This window comes from Papio anubis, chromosome 14 (genome assembly GCF_008728515.1).
Source record: "Papio anubis isolate 15944 chromosome 14, Panubis1.0, whole genome shotgun sequence".
NCBI lineage: Eukaryota > Metazoa > Chordata > Mammalia > Primates > Cercopithecidae > Papio > Papio anubis.
In genome coordinates this window covers 80,975,018-80,993,749 of record NC_044989.1, presented here as the reverse complement: position 1 = coordinate 80,993,749, position 18,732 = coordinate 80,975,018, and the positions used below count along the sequence as shown (strand labels likewise).

At 38.5% G+C, this 18,732-nt stretch overlaps 1 protein-coding gene across 9 annotated transcripts in view; it reads right to left on the bottom strand.

Moving 5' to 3' along the window:
• Nucleotides 1-18,732, bottom strand: part of CTNNA2 (catenin alpha 2) — a 1,322,067-nt gene that overhangs the window by 74,955 nt on the left and 1,228,380 nt on the right. For all 9 annotated transcript variants that reach the window (XM_021925274.2, XM_021925278.2, XM_021925277.2 and 6 more), the window contains one exon: nucleotides 18,513-18,713. In XM_021925274.2, coding sequence (XP_021780966.1) covers nucleotides 18,513-18,713 — 201 coding nt within the window. The remainder of the gene's footprint in view (nucleotides 1-18,512; nucleotides 18,714-18,732) is intronic.

Here is an 18,732-nt window from a genome sequence, read left to right as displayed (position 1 = left end):
TAGTTACTGCTGGTTACTGGTTACTGTAAATCCTTGGCCAAGTTTTAACCTGTTTCTTTGTCTATAAAATATAATAAAATCCTACTTCATGATTCAGTGGGATAATGCAAAAAAGTTTTGGGTGGAATCTGGCCCTTTGGAAGTATCAATAAATATTTAAGTAGTATTGGATTTAGAGTCATAGCTGGTGAGTAGTAGACCTTAACCCACGTGGCTTCACAGTCAAGTGTGGATGAAATGATACAACCCATCCCACTTCTTTTAGAAATACAGGACTTGAGACATGGGGGAGGGGAGGGTGGAGCAAGGGAAGCTGGGGAAGGACTGTGTAATAGAAAAGAGGGAAACACGGGATATTTCAGCAGAAAGGCCTATGGAAAGAGAAGATCAATGGGCTCAAAGATAAAGTGTTCCATCTTACCAGGACCACCTGGATGTGAAAGAGGACATGTATATAAATTTCTAAAATGCTGACACTTTGTTCTTTTCACAGGGATCCTGCACACACCCTAGAGATTTGTGGAAAGTAAACTCAGCGGAGTGTCTGGAAAACCTCCACTAACTTCTTAAAAGATGCTGCTGATTCACTGATTCTCAAAAATTATAATTCAATTTTCTCAGCTGTTATCCTGTAACAATCAATTCATATAGTAAATGAAAGCCATAAGCATATTTGTTTTATTTACAAGGACGATAAAATAGAAACATCATTCGTCTATTTCCCTTTCTGAACTTTCATGCCTGATTCCTCTTTATACTCACTTTCATCCTCTGTGGATACTTTAATATCCATTTTAATCCCTGTGTGAGAAATTCTGCTAAATTACTTTACTCTCTAGGGTCAGAGTATTCAAGATAAAACATTCCTGGAAGAACGTATTTCTACCAGGAAAAGTCAGACTGAAGAAAGGAGGAGGAGACAGCAGGGTTAGAGGAAAACTGTGTGCCCACACTTCAGTAGAAATTATCGAAACCACAGCATGCATGGGGAAATCTCCTTCTCTGGATGAATTACGGTAATTGGTTCTCTATATTACTTGAATTTCTCATTTGGGCTTTTAAGTTATATTTAGATAAAAGAATTTGGGAAATAGTAAGATGTACTGCCACAAATATGAATCAAATAAAACTACATTTCTAAAAACCACTGCATTAAACTCAGACTATTTGAGTTATTCATTTGTATTGGGAATAAACTTTTTTAAATGACTGAATAGTGAGCATGAAATTATTTTTGCATATATTAGAATTCGGGAATAAGCATCTTCTTAAATTACAAGTTCCCTCTTTCTTAAACTGCGTTATATTAATGCCACTCCATGATGTCTACGTTGCCATAAGTATGACCATCAGTGATGTTATAGTTCTATGTAATACTGCAAAGTAGCTTTCAGGGGCATAGAACTGTTTATCCCTATGGGTATAACTGATAAAGAATTAGTGCTCCTACATGTATATAAAATAAATAGACTACTTCCACAAATCAGTAAGGAAAAATATTAAAAACTGACAGAGAATTAGCACACTCAATTCACAGAAAAGCAATCCTTATTGCTGATAGACACACAGTAAGACTTCACTCATAATCAGAGAAATTATAATGCGAACAGTGAGATGTAATTCCATACTTATCGACATAGGTAAACAAATTAAAGCATAATAATATTAATCATATTGAGCATGGAGACAAAATGGTACCTTTCTACTACAGATGGGAGCACAATGGTTACACATCGTTTCGGCAAGTGCTTTGACAAAATCTAGTAAAATCCACTCCCTGTGATTTGGGGCATTCTCTAGGGGCTTGGCCAAATATTAACTTCTAAAGAGATGCTGATTAGGAGGGGTAAGTAATTATACATTAGAGTCACAAAAATGTTTTTGTGTCTCTATGGTTACAGTTGTTTCCTCCTAGGTTATATATTCAAAGGGTTAAGAAGAAAATTATACAAAACCTGAGAATGAAAATAACTGCTTTAAGGGAGCTCTGTCGACAGGCTCTACCCCAGCCCTATTCTGAATCCTCCAACTCACGAACCACTTTAAGATGCTCGGCTCAAGCCTGTAATCCCAGCACTTTGGGAGGCCGAGACGGGTGGATCACGAGGTCAGGAGATCGAGACCATCCTGGCTAATACGGTGAAACCCCTCGGCTCTCTACTAAAAAATACAAAAACTAGCCGGGCGAGGTGGCAGGCGCCTGCAGTCCCAGCTACTCGGGAGGCTGAGGCAGGAGAATGGCGTAAACCCGGGAGGCGGAGCTTGCAGTGAGCCGGAGATCAGCCACTGCACAACTGTAGCCTGGGCGACAGAGCCGCAGACCGCCTCAAAAAAAAAAAAAAAAAAAGATGCTCATTGCACCGGGAGCAGTGGCTCACACCTGTAATCCCAGCACTTTAGGAGGCTGAGGTGGGCGGATCACGAGGTCAGGAGATCGAGACCATCCTGACTAACATGGTGAAACCCCGTCTCTACTTAAAAAACACAAAAAAATTAGCCTGGCCTGGTGGCAGGCACCTGTAGTCCCAGCTACTCGGGAGGCTGAGGCAGGAGAATAGCCTGAACCCGGGAGGCGGAGCTTGTAGTGAACCAAGAGTGCCCCACTGCACTCAAGCCTGGATGAAAGAGTGAGACTCCGTCTCAAAAATCCATACTTTAAAAAAAAAAAAAACTAGATGCTCACTGCAGATCCACAGACAGTACATTTGGGTGGGAAAAAACAGACTTAGGGATGTGAATCAGGGGATAGTCAATATATTAAAGTGAATAAGCCCTGAGGTCAAAGTTTGAGTGGGAAAGCAATACCCTTTGAGTAGGAAAAGAAACATCATTTGTGAAAAATTTTAAAATACACAAATGAAAACTGTGCATAATTTAAACATATACATTTGTATATGTTCTTACATGTTCTAAAAGGATATATACCACTTTAAATATAGTAGTTACCTTTGAGATGGAAGGAGAGACATTTGTTATATTAGTCTCTGTTTTTTGTATCTTTGAATCTTTTCATAATTCACATGTTTAAAAAGAAATCAAATTATTCTCAAGGTTGTACTTCTTATAGAACTGGGCTCTGAAAAAATAAAGTTCTATCAGATGGCCCAGAACACGATAGAAACCAATCTGAACAATATCATTAAGTGGGGAAGTCCCTCAGAAATTGTGACTGTAATCAAACACTTAATATTCTGCCTTAGTAACTGCCAACTAAGAAGCTGAGTGGGAAAATGCCCACCCCTCAGACCGCATGAACACACCTTTATTTGCATGAAGACCTTTCTCAAATATAAAGGGGTGAGAAAGGTTATAGTGTTGCTTTGTTTGTGCAAGGTCACCCTGAGGAAGAGATGGGGAGGAGGACAAGGTAGAAGGTGACATTCTATTAGGTTGGTGCAAAAATAATCGCAGTTTTTGCCATCTTGCTAAAACCACCTCCTGGCCTGATACTGCACCCAAGGAAGAGAGAAGAAAGCTAAAACCTAAATGGATGATTTTCATGGGGGATGCTCTGCAACTCAGAATACATCTAGTAATGCTGTGACACCAAGTTTGGAGAAGAGGATTCTATTTGCACCAGCATGGCATACAGTATCTCTCTAGTGAGATTTGGATGGTAGGGCTTTGGTGTAAACAACAGTGTTATTGAGCTGGGGTTGTCAGAAGAGGCAGAAACAATGAACTTTTATGAAGAGATTAGAACAGAAATACCATTAACCTTTCAAGGAAAAAAAAAAAGACGGGGGAGAGGGTACAAGTTCTTTATTTTTAAAATAGGGGCTCAGAGTGCAATTGAGCATTAATTAATATTTAAACCATCTTACTATATTCCTTGGCCAGTAAACCATAAAACTTGAAATCATTCAATTGATTACATTTACTGTAACTGACAAGACATCTATTTTTTTTCTTACCGTAAGTCAGTGTTTTTCTGGGTCTAACCCTTAAGAAACTCTTTCTCTGAGAACAATCCTAAGCACATTCAATATTTATTTAGGGATTAGTCAACTGCTACTGTTCTTTAAACACCAATATCCCTGCTCTCCACATTGCTGCTCTTTGCTCATTCGGTCTTATCCTATTCTGCCTTTAAGAGTGATGAGGCTGGGCACGGAGGCTCACATCTGTAATCTCAGCACTTTGGGAGGCCGAGGTGGGTGGATCACCTGAGGTCAGGCGTTCAAGAATAACCTGGGCATCATGGTGAAAACCCACCTCTACTAAAAATACAAAAATTAGCCAGGCGTGGTGGTGGGCGCCTGTAATTCCAGCTACTTGAGAGGCTGAGGCATGAGAATCTCTTGAACCTGGGAGGCAGAAGTTGCAGTGAACCGAGATCACACCACTGTATTCCAACCTGGGTGACAGAGCGAGACTCCGTGTCAAAAAAGAAAGAATGATGAGACATTAAAACAAAAGTTTATAGAACAATGACCCATCTTGACAGAACCTAAGATGTTAGTTTGACTATTAATTCTTCTAATACTTTGGTAATGTGTAAAAAAACTAGATTGGGTGCAGTGGCTCACACCTGTAATCTCAGCACTTTGGGAGGCCGAGGCGGGTGAATCACAAGGTCAGGAGATCGAGACCATCCTGGGTAACACAGTGAAACCCCATCTCTACTAAAAATACAAAAAATTAACCGGGTGTGGTGGTAGGCACCTGTAGTCCCAGCTACTCGGGAGACTGAGGCAGGAGAATGGTGTGAACCTAGGAGGCGGAGGTTGCAGTGAGCTGAGATCGCGCCACTATACTCTAGCCTGGGCAAGAGAGCGAGACTCTATCTCCCCCCCCCAAAACAACAACAACAACAACAACAACAACAACAACAAAAACCTAAATACCCCAAAAGTAATACTGAGACAGAAAAAGTTTCAAACTTCCTCAAATATGATGCTGCTTCTGCCTCTTACTAATTAGGACAAAACACAGCATTGCCTTTGTGATTCACACATTATATATTAACAGAGTTTTTGATATAAGAATATAAATAGAAGCTTCTTTCTGTTTTCTGAATTACATCCAAAAACTGTAGGTACCACTTTATAGTTATTTATCAGAAATGCTGATTTGTTCTTAATAGCTTGTGTCCTGAAAGGGTGATCAAAGTCAGAGATAAACTTTTAAATTCTGGCTATATTTCTGTAGGCAGTGCACACACTAGGCCACAAAACGATGACATTCTAGGAGTAATGAAATCAGAGTTAAGTATGCATATAAAAATCAAGGTCGCATCATTCTGCTGTTGGAGGTCCTAAACCAGAGGTGAGAAAGTTCTGGAATAAATTCTCCTGAGAGATGTCAGGGGTGAAGTTTCAGAGCACAGGGTGAGTCAGTTAAATGAATGAAAAGTTGTGTTAAATATTTAAATAGGACTGCTGACAACCCAAAGGGCAAAATCCAAAGTCAACCAAAGGTAGTGGAGATGAACAGCCAGGTAACCTCGCTACCTTTAGGTATATAAAAGGTGCTTGCCCCCGCTTTAAGCATTCCAATGATTCCCTATAACACAGAGATAACTATAAAACCTCGTTATGAAGAAACAAACATAAACAAGCATCTATTATCTGCCTATATGGTTCCTGCATCTTTCTGTCTCATCCCTTATTACCACATATTCTCAAATGTTCCAATTAGACAGAATTACTTCAATGTCTCCAAATATGAAATGGACCCATAGCAACATATCCATGAATGATTTATTCTCTCATACTGAAATGTACATACTTGTCTTTGGCCCAGGTGAACTCCTGCTCAATCTTTAATCTCCAGTGTAGAACTAATTGCCATTGTGAAGCTTTCTTTAATCCCCAGAACCCAAAGTAGACAGTGTTCTACAATTCTCTATAATTTTATAGCATCCTAATTTCTCTCACACACACTATTACAGTACTTTGTATACTGTATTAGGCTAGTTCATTGATATTTCTGTATGTCAACTGTTTCACATATGAGTCGCCTTCAGGCAGAGACCATCTCTGCTTCATTCTTCGCATTTAAACTCTCATCCTGCTTCTAGCACAGACAATCTATCCAGTTGGATATAGAAGGATGAGAAGTAAAAGAAGGGGACAGGAATAAATGGGGAAAATTAAGATGAGAACTCCTTTTGTCATCCAGTATTTCAGGGACAAAATGAGTAGCATCACATTTCACATACCAAGTTTCTCTTTTTCTGCCCATCATTTAGCATTGGTTCAGTAATTTTATTAGAGAGTATCACGAGTCATTTAACAAGTGATTAGTGGGCATTCTGGGTTTGGTCTCTAGGGATCTTTCAGAAACCTGAGCTCAGGATTCTTTCAGGACTCTGCTTCTTCAGAAGGAGCATCACCATTGAGCCAGAAGAAAGGTTCATAATTCTGTTCTCAACTAGTTCACCAAGTCCAATCAAGCACATCTGCATACACAGGGGTCACCCAACTGCGATGGTGCAGTCAGATAACATACTCTGACTGTGTTCCTTGCCAAATTTTATTATGGAGCATAGAGAAAAGGAAATAGACAAAGTCCCTGTTTGAGATAACCAGTTTGGTAACTGTTAAAATAATAAGAGCATTGAAAGGAATCTAAAAAGAAAATAAAATATCAGGACAGGGAAGGAATTGCAGCTAATTCCAGTGCAGGAATTAGTACAATATCCTCCCCCCATCACAGATAGCCACTGAGCCTCTGCTGTAACAGTTGGAATTTGGTAAAGATTAGCAAAAGATCAGAGTAATTGGAGCCAGAAAGTATTAATTTGGAGAAACACTGTGGGGCCTTTCCAGTGGCCTCAATACTAGGTAAGTGTTATTTGATGTTATTTCTACAGGTAAAGTATGCTTTCCCAAAAATGGTTCCTATCAGACACCGCTAAGGGATTATTCAGGTGGCCCCCCAATTAGATGTCACAACAGAGGGGAAAAAAAAGGGTAAAAGTATGACATAAATTACCAGGGCCCTAAAGTTGACCAAAGGGAACTCTGACGGGCATTTATAAGGCACAGGGTGTGGCTTGATGATTCTACACATCCATGAAGCATAATCAGTTGTAAGGACACTGAGTCTGAAGTTCCAGTTCACAGTGTAGAAGTAGAAACTACCCCAAACTGAAGCCATGACACATTTCTCCCTTTAGTTCCACTTAAGAACAGAGGACAAATCATAGAAGCTGGCCAACATTTTATATTAGTGATTTTAGTAAAGAATGTCATGATCATAAATTAAATTAATAGAAGGTCTTTAAGTATTCCTCCCAATTCACCCCCACATGGGGGACTTTAAAAATCCTCAGCTTAGAATCTTTTGAGATGTTTGGGTGGGAGCATTACCTACTAGGCAAATAGATCTATACGTCTACTTCACAAATAATGACTATTTCATTTCTATATGTATTTATAGACCCATGCACTCCACCAGGTGTAGGTGTGTGCCTTCCCTAGGAGGTACGAGGGTGGCTGCAATCTTGCTAAAGCACTTGGCTGAGAGTTCCTACACTGTTCAGAGCTTTCACTTCCTACACACATGCACTCGAATCTTGGTTATGACTTCTGACACCACAGGTTAAAGAGCTGCTTCTGCAATTAATGTTTGAATCTCTAAACCTAAGTCAAATTGAATTTTTCCTAATGATGCCATTAGTTTTTTATTCCTTTTGGCATGCACACTGATCTTTATGTACCAGCTTTGTCTTTCTATGTGCCATTCCCCGACTCTTACCTGTTCGCTTTGACTCCAACCCACTTGTCCAATCGCCTTGAGCTAATCTAGGCCATTCCTTCTCCAGGATCTAGCTGTTATTCCTCTGTCCCCCTCCTGTCCACATACTGCATGGCTTCATTTTGCCTCAGTGGATCTTTTGTGCTCTAAATGCCACTGCACAAGGTAATAAGGCTATTATACCAGCATTTGAGTATGTCCCTATTAACTCCATGTTGTGGGATTTGTCCACACCCCCTAGGACTGTTGTATCTAGTTATGCCATTCATTACCCTTATGGTTTCTCCTATCCTCATGTATTTGCAAATATGTATGTGTGTGTGATCGGTGCCTCTGAGAGGGCGCCCTGTGATTCTTCTTCTCCTGGTATTCATGCCTTTGTGTAATCTCCTCAACCTTGAATGTGAGCTGGAACTAGTAACTCACTTCCAACCAAGAGAATATGGCAAAAAAATGATGGGATGCCACTTCTGATATGAAAAATGATGCTGGCTTCTGCTTTCTTACTATCTTGGTTACTTACTCTGATGGAAGACAGTTGCCATGTTGTAAGAGGCTCTAAAGAAAAGCCTACATGGCAAGTTAAATTTGGGGGTAATTTGTTACACAGAAATATATAACTAATGTAGTATGCTATGTCATAAGTAAAACTATCAGTAAAAATAGCTATACCCTAAGTAAAAATATTGGTAAAAAAAATAGCTAGCAGGACACATTAAAATTTCTGTTTAATTGTGGCAACGATGCTTGCTCTATGTTTCAAGTATATTTATTGGTTCCAGAAAAATGTGTAAATGAATCTTGATGTTTAATTTTACACAAGTTATTAAACCAATTTAAGCCTCAGTTTACTCAGTATAAAACAGAAATAACGATCATTTTCCTTCAGGGCTTACGTAAAGATCAGAAATACATTCAACAAGTTTATGACTAAATTTTATATGCCAATCTAAGCAGTACTCTAGGCACTGGGAATCGAGTGGTAAATAACACAAATACGTTACGCCTTGGAGGCACTTACAAACAAGTAGGATGCGTGTCAGATGATTACCATGCTGCCTACCACATGAAAGAGCCATAGTAAATGCTTCTTGGGGCTGTCTTCACACCACTACTTTCTGCATTTACACCCATGCACACACTGTTTCTAACAGGCAAAATCATCTAGTCTCTTTTGGAAAGAACTTGGAGGTACAACCAAATGATTCACTATGGGAAAAAAAAAAAGGTGGGCATAATGGGACACAGTACACCAATTAGTGTTGGATCTGAAAACTGGGAAGTTGGTACACTGTGTTTTGAAAACTGAGCTTCCCCAGTTTTATGCCCTTCTCTCCCCTCAGCAGCCTGGTATCATTCTGGTGACAGTGTTGCATTTTTAATAAGGAATTTCCTGTGAAATCTGCCCTCAGGACAAGATTTGATAAACTTGCTCCTAGAACTTTCCTTTTTATCTTTCTTGCCAAGAAGGCCAGTATTAAACACTGTATTCCATCATGACCTCCCCAGATCCATGAGGAAAGAAAGTCTTTGAAAGACTTTACCAACAAAGTAGTAACTTCCAAAATATAAAGACAAAACAATTCAAATTCAGCTTGCCTAGCCCAGTTGAAACAGTTTCTAATCAGCCACCCAGTTTCATCCAATATTCTCTTGAAACTATTTCCCTTCTATTTCATATTTACACCACTTTAATTATTTAATTTACATCACTTGATTGAATTTAAATCTTAAGTGTCTTCAAATGCTTTCTAAAAATGTAGCAGAGGCAATGTAGAAATAAACCTTACATACTTTCTCTAAATTTCAATCTTCCTCTGCCTAGACCAATGATATACTAACTTATCTTCTGTCAGGTTGGAAGCCGAAAATTGGAATCCAGGAGCGAGGACAACAGTACCCTGGCTTAATCTGCTCCTTATTCGCTGCTATTTGTCAGCGGTTTCTACCTCTCCAGACAACTATCATCATCTTGGCCAGTCCCAATTCTTCCTGCATACATTCTTGGACTTTCCTTTCCTCAGAGTCAATCATCTGTTACCTCTGTGGGAGTTTCTAAAGGCTGCCATTTCCATAAATTCATGTTGGGAAAATTATAAATGTATATTTCAAACATAAATCATATTTAAGTTCCAGAAGGCAATACATAACCCATGAGCTGAATTGTTTGATAAAAGATGAAAAAGGACTGCCTAGAAGGAGGGGAAAAAAAAAACTCTCTAAATTCCATTCACGACAACTACCCTAAAAGAATCAGGGAGCATCCATCTGCTCTTGTCTAGACACAAATTCCTTTTCCTGAGGAAAGAAAATACTTGCTTGGAAAGTTTTCTTCTATTTTAAAATAAGCATTTCAAAAATAATCACAAATGGTTTATAACTTAAAAGGATGGCACATTTAATTCTGAAACTTAAAGAATGAATAAAGTATTGAGCATGAGCATGATGCCTTATTTAGCTTACAGTGTTTGTCAAAACCTAGCTTAATAAATAGAGTCTAATTTGGCATCTGTGATGTTTAAGTACTTAGATTGCATTAAGATGTAATAAAGTACTTGCTAAAAATTTATTGCACATAATTTAAAAGATTCTTATCTTGATCATTAAGTATGCAATTTAAGGAGGGTTTAATCCCCCAGAATAAGGCAACTGTGTCATTATGTTACTCATTTATATTAATAACATTTTTGAATTTCAACTCTTAATTAAAGCTGCAGGTAACAGAGAGGTAGACTCAGATCTTAAGAGGTTAAAATTTAACAAAAACATGCAAAAAGTCAATACATACACACATGCCTCAGGTATTAAGATGGACAGAGGACAGATATAAACATTAGGACAGATATAAACATAAGTGGAAAAGTGGGTAACAAGAGTATGAAATACTGGGCAGTATATGGTAGGTACCAAATGAGTAACACAGATAATAAGAGTAATAGGTACACAGAAGACTGGGCTTGTCTGGTTAGAAAGGGGACTTCACTGACAAGAAAGAAATCAGGTAGAATTAGAGGAAAGGTAAAATATAGAAAGGCAAACCAGGAGCCAGGTGGAATGGCTCATGCCTGTAATCCCAGCACTTTGAGAGGCTGAGGTGGGAGAATCCCATGAGGCTAGTAGTTGGAGACCAGTCTGGCTAACATAGCAAGACCTGTCTCTAGAAAAAAAAAAAAAAATTAAAATTTGGCAAGGAGGTCATTTGGGGGCTACTCTGGCCATATACATATACAGTACTTCTTTGGTTCTTTTGTCCACTTGTTATTTCAGGCCCTCCAGCTACATGTAAAGCTTCCCTTTTTTTTAATTACCAAAACTATTTCTGGAATACTCCAAGTATGTACCACATGTACTGCCAAATGAGTGGCTGTTAGCATATTCTTCCTCTGATTCAAACACCTATCACTGATATGGCAGTTTCCCCTCCGTCAGAGAATCTGGGTGACAGTAACTTACTACAGCCTCAGTTGTGCACGATTAAAGCATCCAGGCCACCAATTCCAGTGAACACCAGCACTGACTCTGCTAGACACAATATGCAGGCCCCTAATTTACTCCACTGCCATTACCACAGATGCTGGTCTCTGATGTCCTTGAAGTGACAAAGAACCACATGTACTTTCCAGTTCCCAGGATTCTGAATCCATGAAGAACTAGAGATTCATGTCTTTTTTTTTTTTTTTTTTTTGGTTGTACTTTGGAAACAGGCACTAGAGAAGTGCTGTTTGTTCTGCTATGTCCCCCCAGATTTATAGCCTATACACATGCAATTGAGAATCTTCCAATGTCTACCCTACCCCATCTCCACCTTCACGTTAAGGATTTTATTGTTAGAATAAAATTTTATATCTTACTTTCTCTTCCTGTGTTATATAATTTAGCTTTTTTGAAAATAAATGGAACATGTTATACATAATTTTTCCACCTCATTTTTTAACCTAAAAATATAGTCAGATTGTATAGTTATTCCCCATTCTGTTTTATAGCTGCATAATACTCCATTGTGTGATTAGACCATAATTAATTCAACCAGTGCCCTAAAGCTAGATATTTGTGTTGTTTCTAGCCTACAGTCTTATAATAAATAACCTTGTGCATATGTTTTTATATTTTTTGCCAGTACCTCTGAAGAACAGATTTTTATAAGTGAGATTGCTTTCCAACTGTTAAATATGTTCTTTTGATAGAAGATGTCAAATTTCCTCCATTTTGCACATCCACACGCAAAATATGAGATGACTTTTCCTCATCCTTGACAACAGAGTATATTATAGAACTTTTGGATCTTTGCCATTCTGATGGCTAATGGTTTCTCAGAGTAGTTTTTAATTTGCATTTATCTTACGAGAGAGGTCAAACAACTTTTCTTTTGATGAGGAATCATTTACATTTCTATATTGTAAGCTATCTGGTTGTGGTGGTATTTTCTGAGGTGGTTCTTCACACTTTTATGCTGAGAGAGCTGAAGATGTCTGAACTGTGGGAGAACACATCATTTACAAACACAGCAGTGTACAGAAAATATTTTCAAGTTTCTGTATGGTCAAGCCTTTCCGAACAAAAATACCGGCAACCTGGTTCAAAGGTTAACAGTCCTAAGATAGTGAAATAACCTGGAAAGAGATTGACAGGCTTACCTTCCCCAGAGATATGTTTACATTTCAAAGAGGGATAAAACTAGGAACCATACATTTATATTCCAAAAGGTTTTAACAACTTGGGTACCTCCTGGACAGAATTCATTTACATAAAAGAGAAAACGTGGCTGGGCACGGTGGCTCACACCTGTAATCTCAGCACTTTGAGAGGCCGAGGCAGTCAGATTACCTGAGGTCAGGAGTTCCAGATCAGCCTCGCCAACACGGTGAAACCCCGTCTCTATTAAAAAATAAAATAAAATAAAAAATAAAAAATAAATTAGCCAGGTGTGGTGGTGAGTGCCTGTAATCCCAGCTACTTGGGAAGCTGAGGCAGGAGAATCACTTGAACCTGGAAGGCAGAGGCTGCAGTGAGCCAAGACTATGTCTAGCCTCGGCAACAAGAACGAAACTTCATCTTAAAAAAAAAAAAAAAAAAGAGAAATGTTTCTCTCCTGCCCTTAGGAGGAGCACCAATTTCTAAATAAATAAATCAACTCCTAGATTCATGATTGTCTGGTTCCCCAACTGTAGCACAGACCTCCGCTGTATGTGCAGAATCCATCTGCCCTCATCACATTGCTCCAAGAGCGGGAATGGAACATGAGAAACTGACATGCTTACTGTGCAAAGTAACGTTTGTTCTCTGATCCCAAAACCTTGCATTTGCTTTTAGGAAAAAATTATATAGCTATTCAAAAGCTTATCAGATTCCTACAATACTTTGACTATATAAGTTTTAGTCATATAAAAAAAGACAAATTATACATTTTCTATTTAAGGGCTCTTTACTGGATGAGGCTTCTTTCTCATTCTTCCTACATTTCCAACTTAAAATCAATCATGCAGAAGTAACAGACTGTGGATAGTCCTTCCTATCTCTAATACCTAATAGTTTGTCTTCCCCATAAGCTGCCCCTACCACCTTCTTCTGACATCAGTCTCATACTCCAGCCCCTCATATTCCAGTCACAGGCAGGTCACTCAGACCTGTCCAATCATAAAACTCTATTCTACTAGCAACAGAAATCAGTCCAACTGAAGGAAGCATACGCCAAAAAGCCAATCAGATGATTTCCCATTGATATGCAGAAATTGGTCTTGAGCTATGAACCTGAGGCTGCTGGTAGACATATTCTCTATAGAAAAAAAGAAAAAAGCATAATGTTCTCATTTTTGGTATTCATTTAATCAATACATACGTATTAAATGTGTTCCATGAAAACACCATTCTAGGCTGTGGGTACCTACAGAAACACTTGCCTCTAAAAACACACAATCCTGTTATAAGCACAGTCATGTACACTGAAGAGGACATACCATACTAAATAGTTTTCTGTTGTCTCCAACTGAGACTAGAGCTATATCTTAAAGAAGAATCTCAATAAACAGATGTAAAGCAGGAGGAGGAGGAGTTGAAGAACATTGCAGGGAGGACAGAGGGAGCAGCATGGATATGTTTTGCCTGGAGAATAATGAAGGCCCCCGTCCAGATGGTGCAGAGGGTTTATATAGGGGACTCATGGGCAATAATTGCTTATGCCAAGTGCAGTCACCAGGAAGCCAGAAACAGTGATGCATATATTACACAATTAATACAAACCCATTATTGAATGACAAAACATTAGGCAATACAGGAAAAAACCAAGTCCCAGAGGCACTAACTGATTTGTTTAAGGACACAGTTAGTTGGTAGCAGTCAAGTAATTGAGTTATTCTGAATCCTAACCTTGGATTCATTCTACTTCATTGTCCTGGCCCAAATGTACCCTTCTCAATAAGATTTCTAGTTTGGATGCTTTCTATTTGCTGGTCTTTTTATACTTTCTAAGCAAAAATATATAGAAATGATGTAAAAAGAAAAACATTCTCATCTGTATAAAACTTTAGGTTATAGAGCATGGAAGTAAAATTTATACCATCTGCTTGGCCCACGTATTTTCCAAAATAATGAAATTTTAATATCTGCATACAGAGTGCTCCATAACATAGAACACTTTTTAAAATATGCTTTCTTTTTTCTTTTTTTTTTTTTTTTTTTTGGTTTATTGTTTCCTCTGAAGAAAAAAAATATCTGGCAGAATCTCACAGATCTTTTAACCTAGTCATGCTCACATGGCCACAGACTTGAATCAGCTATCAAATTTACAAAAATGACATTTCAGTATAATCCATTGAGTGAAGAATGAGCTACTGTATGCATATCTAAATATGATATCACTGAATGTGCTTTCACCCCTCCTCAGCCTCCTGCAGCAACCGGACTTTGTAAATGAGATCTATGAAGATGGGTCTGGTCATGCGTGTACTTACTACCAAGCTGTTGGCAATTTGTTATAATTCAGATTTTATTGAAGAGCCCATCAAATATGCCACATAAGTATTTAATGGGTCTGCTGTAGATCCAATTTATTGTGTTTTCATCAGCCTAGATTGTTTTATAAGAAAATGAACAGGTATATTTGTACATAATGCTACCCTATAATTCTTAGCATACTAATAATCTACAAAATTTTCTTAAATTTAACTCAGCATTCATAACAAGACAAGAAGCATTCTTAAGCAAAGCACTGTCTTTACTAAGGAAAGAAAATTCATGGAAAATAAACCACAGATGTGTTATCACTCTTTGGGTACCTCTCAATTTTCCAGCCATTCAGTGAGGGCAGCCAGGTGGTAAAGTGGGAGTCTCCCTACAGTGACCTACCCCTGCAGCCATTCACCTGTCTACACAGGGGCTTGCCTCGGTGTAAACACCTTCAGCAGCAACATCCAGTTCAGTCAAGGCTGTTTGATTATTCTGCCCTTTTATAGATTCTTCTTAGTAATGTACTCCCAACCCCACTCCCTTTTCACTATGTCCACAGTACATAGGTTCCAATCTGTCCTGTTTGAACTTGTCCCTATTGTCCCTATTTTGGGTTATTTCTTTACTTTAGGGCAGTCATGCACATTATGTTGCCCACCACAACCCACTTCCTTCAAGGATATCTGACAATGTCTAGAGACATCTTGGTAGTTACAACTTGGCATGTAGAAGAAAGAGATGCTACAAACATCTAGCAGATGGAGTCCAGGGATGCTTCTAAGCATCCCATAATGGACAAAACAGTTCCCAGAACTCTCCCCAGGAAACAATTATTCACACCAAAGTGTCAATAGTACAGAGGTTGAGAATATCTGACTTAGGGTCTTGAATCTAATGGCACAGAATTTTTTTTAAATAAAATATCAAACAAAAAATCAATGGGTACAACCTAGTACGCGTGGCAGCCTCAACAACAACAACCAAAACCACGACATTTTGTCTTCTTTTTCCTTATCTTTCCTCTTGGCATTTTTCCCTTTTTTCCCACTGCCACCCTCTTTCACCCTACAATGTACTCTCATGACAACATTTGATAGAGTCACATAGAGAAGTGGCCAATTCAACATGGCTCTAAAATTGTTGAAGTCAGAAACAAAACTAACCAAAAGGTAGATAATTTGGTATCAGGGACATGCATAGCGGTTTCCATTTTGAGGACATATATCTTATGTCTCCTTAGCACACACACATAATGACATTAGAACTAAATCATTTTAGACAACATACACACACACACACACACACACACACACCAACAAAAACATAATTACAGAACTGATCCTGTGGTCATCCTCAAACTCCGTGTGTCTACTCTATGCAAGCACATTCCCCAGCAATTCTAATTAGCAATCAGTGAGTTAACAGCTAAAGTTTTCTTCTTTCACTTCTTTGGCAATCTCTCTAGTTATTCGCAAAATAATAATGTTATTCCTGTTTCAGAAAGAGAAGAACAACTGGGGACGAATACCAAAGAAATTGTATACCTTCGTATTCTAGCTCTTAGTCCACTGACACCCACTTTTCCTTAATGCTTATTCCTATATTTTCAATTAAAGTTATATATAAGCTGTCTATTTCAGTCTCTACCTGGTTACTTTCCTAGTTAACTTCAATAAGTCCTGAACAGTAGAATTTAAATGTCCTGCTCATCTACCGTATTCAATTAGGAATTGGATGTAGACATCAAAATAAGAAAGGTGCCATTAGTTAAGCCCCCAGAGTGCTCAATCGTTGCCAGCTAGGATAAAAATTTTAACAACTCAGAACAAGAGCAAAAATCTTGATTAGCAACAACAATCCAGGATGAACGACTGTTTGTTTTTTTAAAGTAGAAAAATCAACCAGAACATTATTTACATATCAAGACTTTGGGTGAAAATTATGTTAAAATATTACAGTCAACTAAGCAATTGTCCTTGCCTTTAGATTTTGACCTAGTATGCGGCACTCCTGTTGTCAAAGCAGTCCAAGACACAATAAGAAAAAGTTCTAAAATGTCATTTGAACAGTGCCTGAGTTATCTGTGGGTAGAAAGTCAGATGAAAATTGGCAATATGCTCTGTATCTTTCATCTGCCACAAGTGTCCTTCCCACCCGTCATGAGTGGGCAGGAACTGAGTCCTGCCTCTAGGTCTTCCACCCTTCTGGTATTGTTTATCTAGTGTCAGACCCAAGTGAGTGTTACTCTGTCAGAAATCCCACATGAAGCTGAGACTTTGTACAAGAATAGAGCTGATGGGCTAGGAGCTGAAAGCCACAGAAATGTGAGATGGTCTCCCTAAAGGTTACTAAGAAAAAGTCCTTAATTTGGAGAATTAGAAAAAAAAATACCTTTTTATAACTCTTCCAAGTGAGGAAAGAAATACTGTATGGCTTGCTTTGTGTTACTCAATTGAATGTAAAGGGCAAGCTTATATGAAAGAAAGCAGTGCAGACTCTCAGGTAATTCAAATGCAGTTATATCTTGTCATCATTATTTTTGTTATTATTTATAATTCTAAGTCTGTAAGGATGTTCCAAGGGCAACAATCTCTAGATGTGCTCTTTATAACATGATGTCATGCCATTCTGTTTCTGCTTATATTTCAAAGAGAATGACCAATACCTGTGTTTATGTATTGTGTTTTCCTTGCTATTCCAGGCTAACAAATACCTACAGAACTCTTTGTAAATAATCTTTTCCCCATAAAAAGCAACGTATTTCTACCAACATATCTCATCACGCAGAACTTGGAACACAGCTATAGCTGACCTTTCAGAGATGGCTATTTTTAAAATGCCTAGTGACATCCAAAGCTCATATGCAAAACCATGAAGGTCCCCCTTAGGGTTTGAGGAAAGAGGCCCTTCTGTGCATATATATGCACCAATTCATTATTCATTAACAACCTTATCCAATGTGGACTTACATTCTCTTTTTCTATTCCCTAGTCTCCTTTCATTCCTTGGACTATATATCTATTTTCATATATACAAATATACAAGGCCTGAGGAAGCCAAAGACACTGGTCAAGAGGGAAGAACTACTTAAAACAGGCCAGTCTTTTATATATTCTCCAGAGCTGTAGATTGTTCTAATTCAGTTGAAGTATTTTTTTTCACCCCAATGCATGTGCAAGCTCTGACAAACTTCCATAAGTAACCATGCCTTACCATAGCAGTGAGTCCTGTGAGCAGCCACATGCCCCTGAAGAAGGGCATGTAAAGCTTTCCTAGAAAGAAAGGGAATATGCTGAAAGCCTAACTCTTTGTCAGCAGCCACCACCTTTCTTTGAGCACATTCATATCCACGCACTATCTAGAGCCTTTATGCTTTCCACTGGCTGTTCACAGTTTTTCCTTAAGGTCCTATCCTCTCAAGCAATAAATGAAGAAAAGGTTAACTTACAGATTCCAAGTTCTTATCACATCTGCACTATTTTATAACCCTGTGACCTCATTCCAGTCTCTTAGCCAATTCAAACCGTAATTTTCTCAAACCATAAAATTATCTCATCCACAATTGGAGATAATGAAGTAAGCAGAAAAATTTTATTAGGTGTTTGTAAGAATCAAATGATCTACATGAAAACTATAAAGAAATATATGCATGCAAAGCAGTAAAATTGTCATTCTCCTAATATCTCCTAATGTTATTCCAATTCGAACTCAAAAAACCAAGAGAAAACTCAAGTACTCTATCCATTCCACGATTATGTGCAATTTAGAAGCATAAAGGCCTACAGAAATCAATGACACAGATTTATTCAGATATGGAAACTAATCAAGACATTAACATTTTGGCCAGACCTAATACCAATGCTTACCTGTTTCAGAAAGTAATTTTGTAGCTTCCAGCACCTTCTCAGTATAAACCCCAGCTTCATAGTTCTCCATCTCAGCATTGATGATGTGTATGACTCGAGCTGCCCGGCCCCTGATGGCCCCTGCTGTCCGGTCCAGAGTGTCCACATCGCCCTCTTGGAGGGCTATCACACACTTGTTCACATCCTCCAAGATGTGATTTTCTATGGAGAGGAAACATAC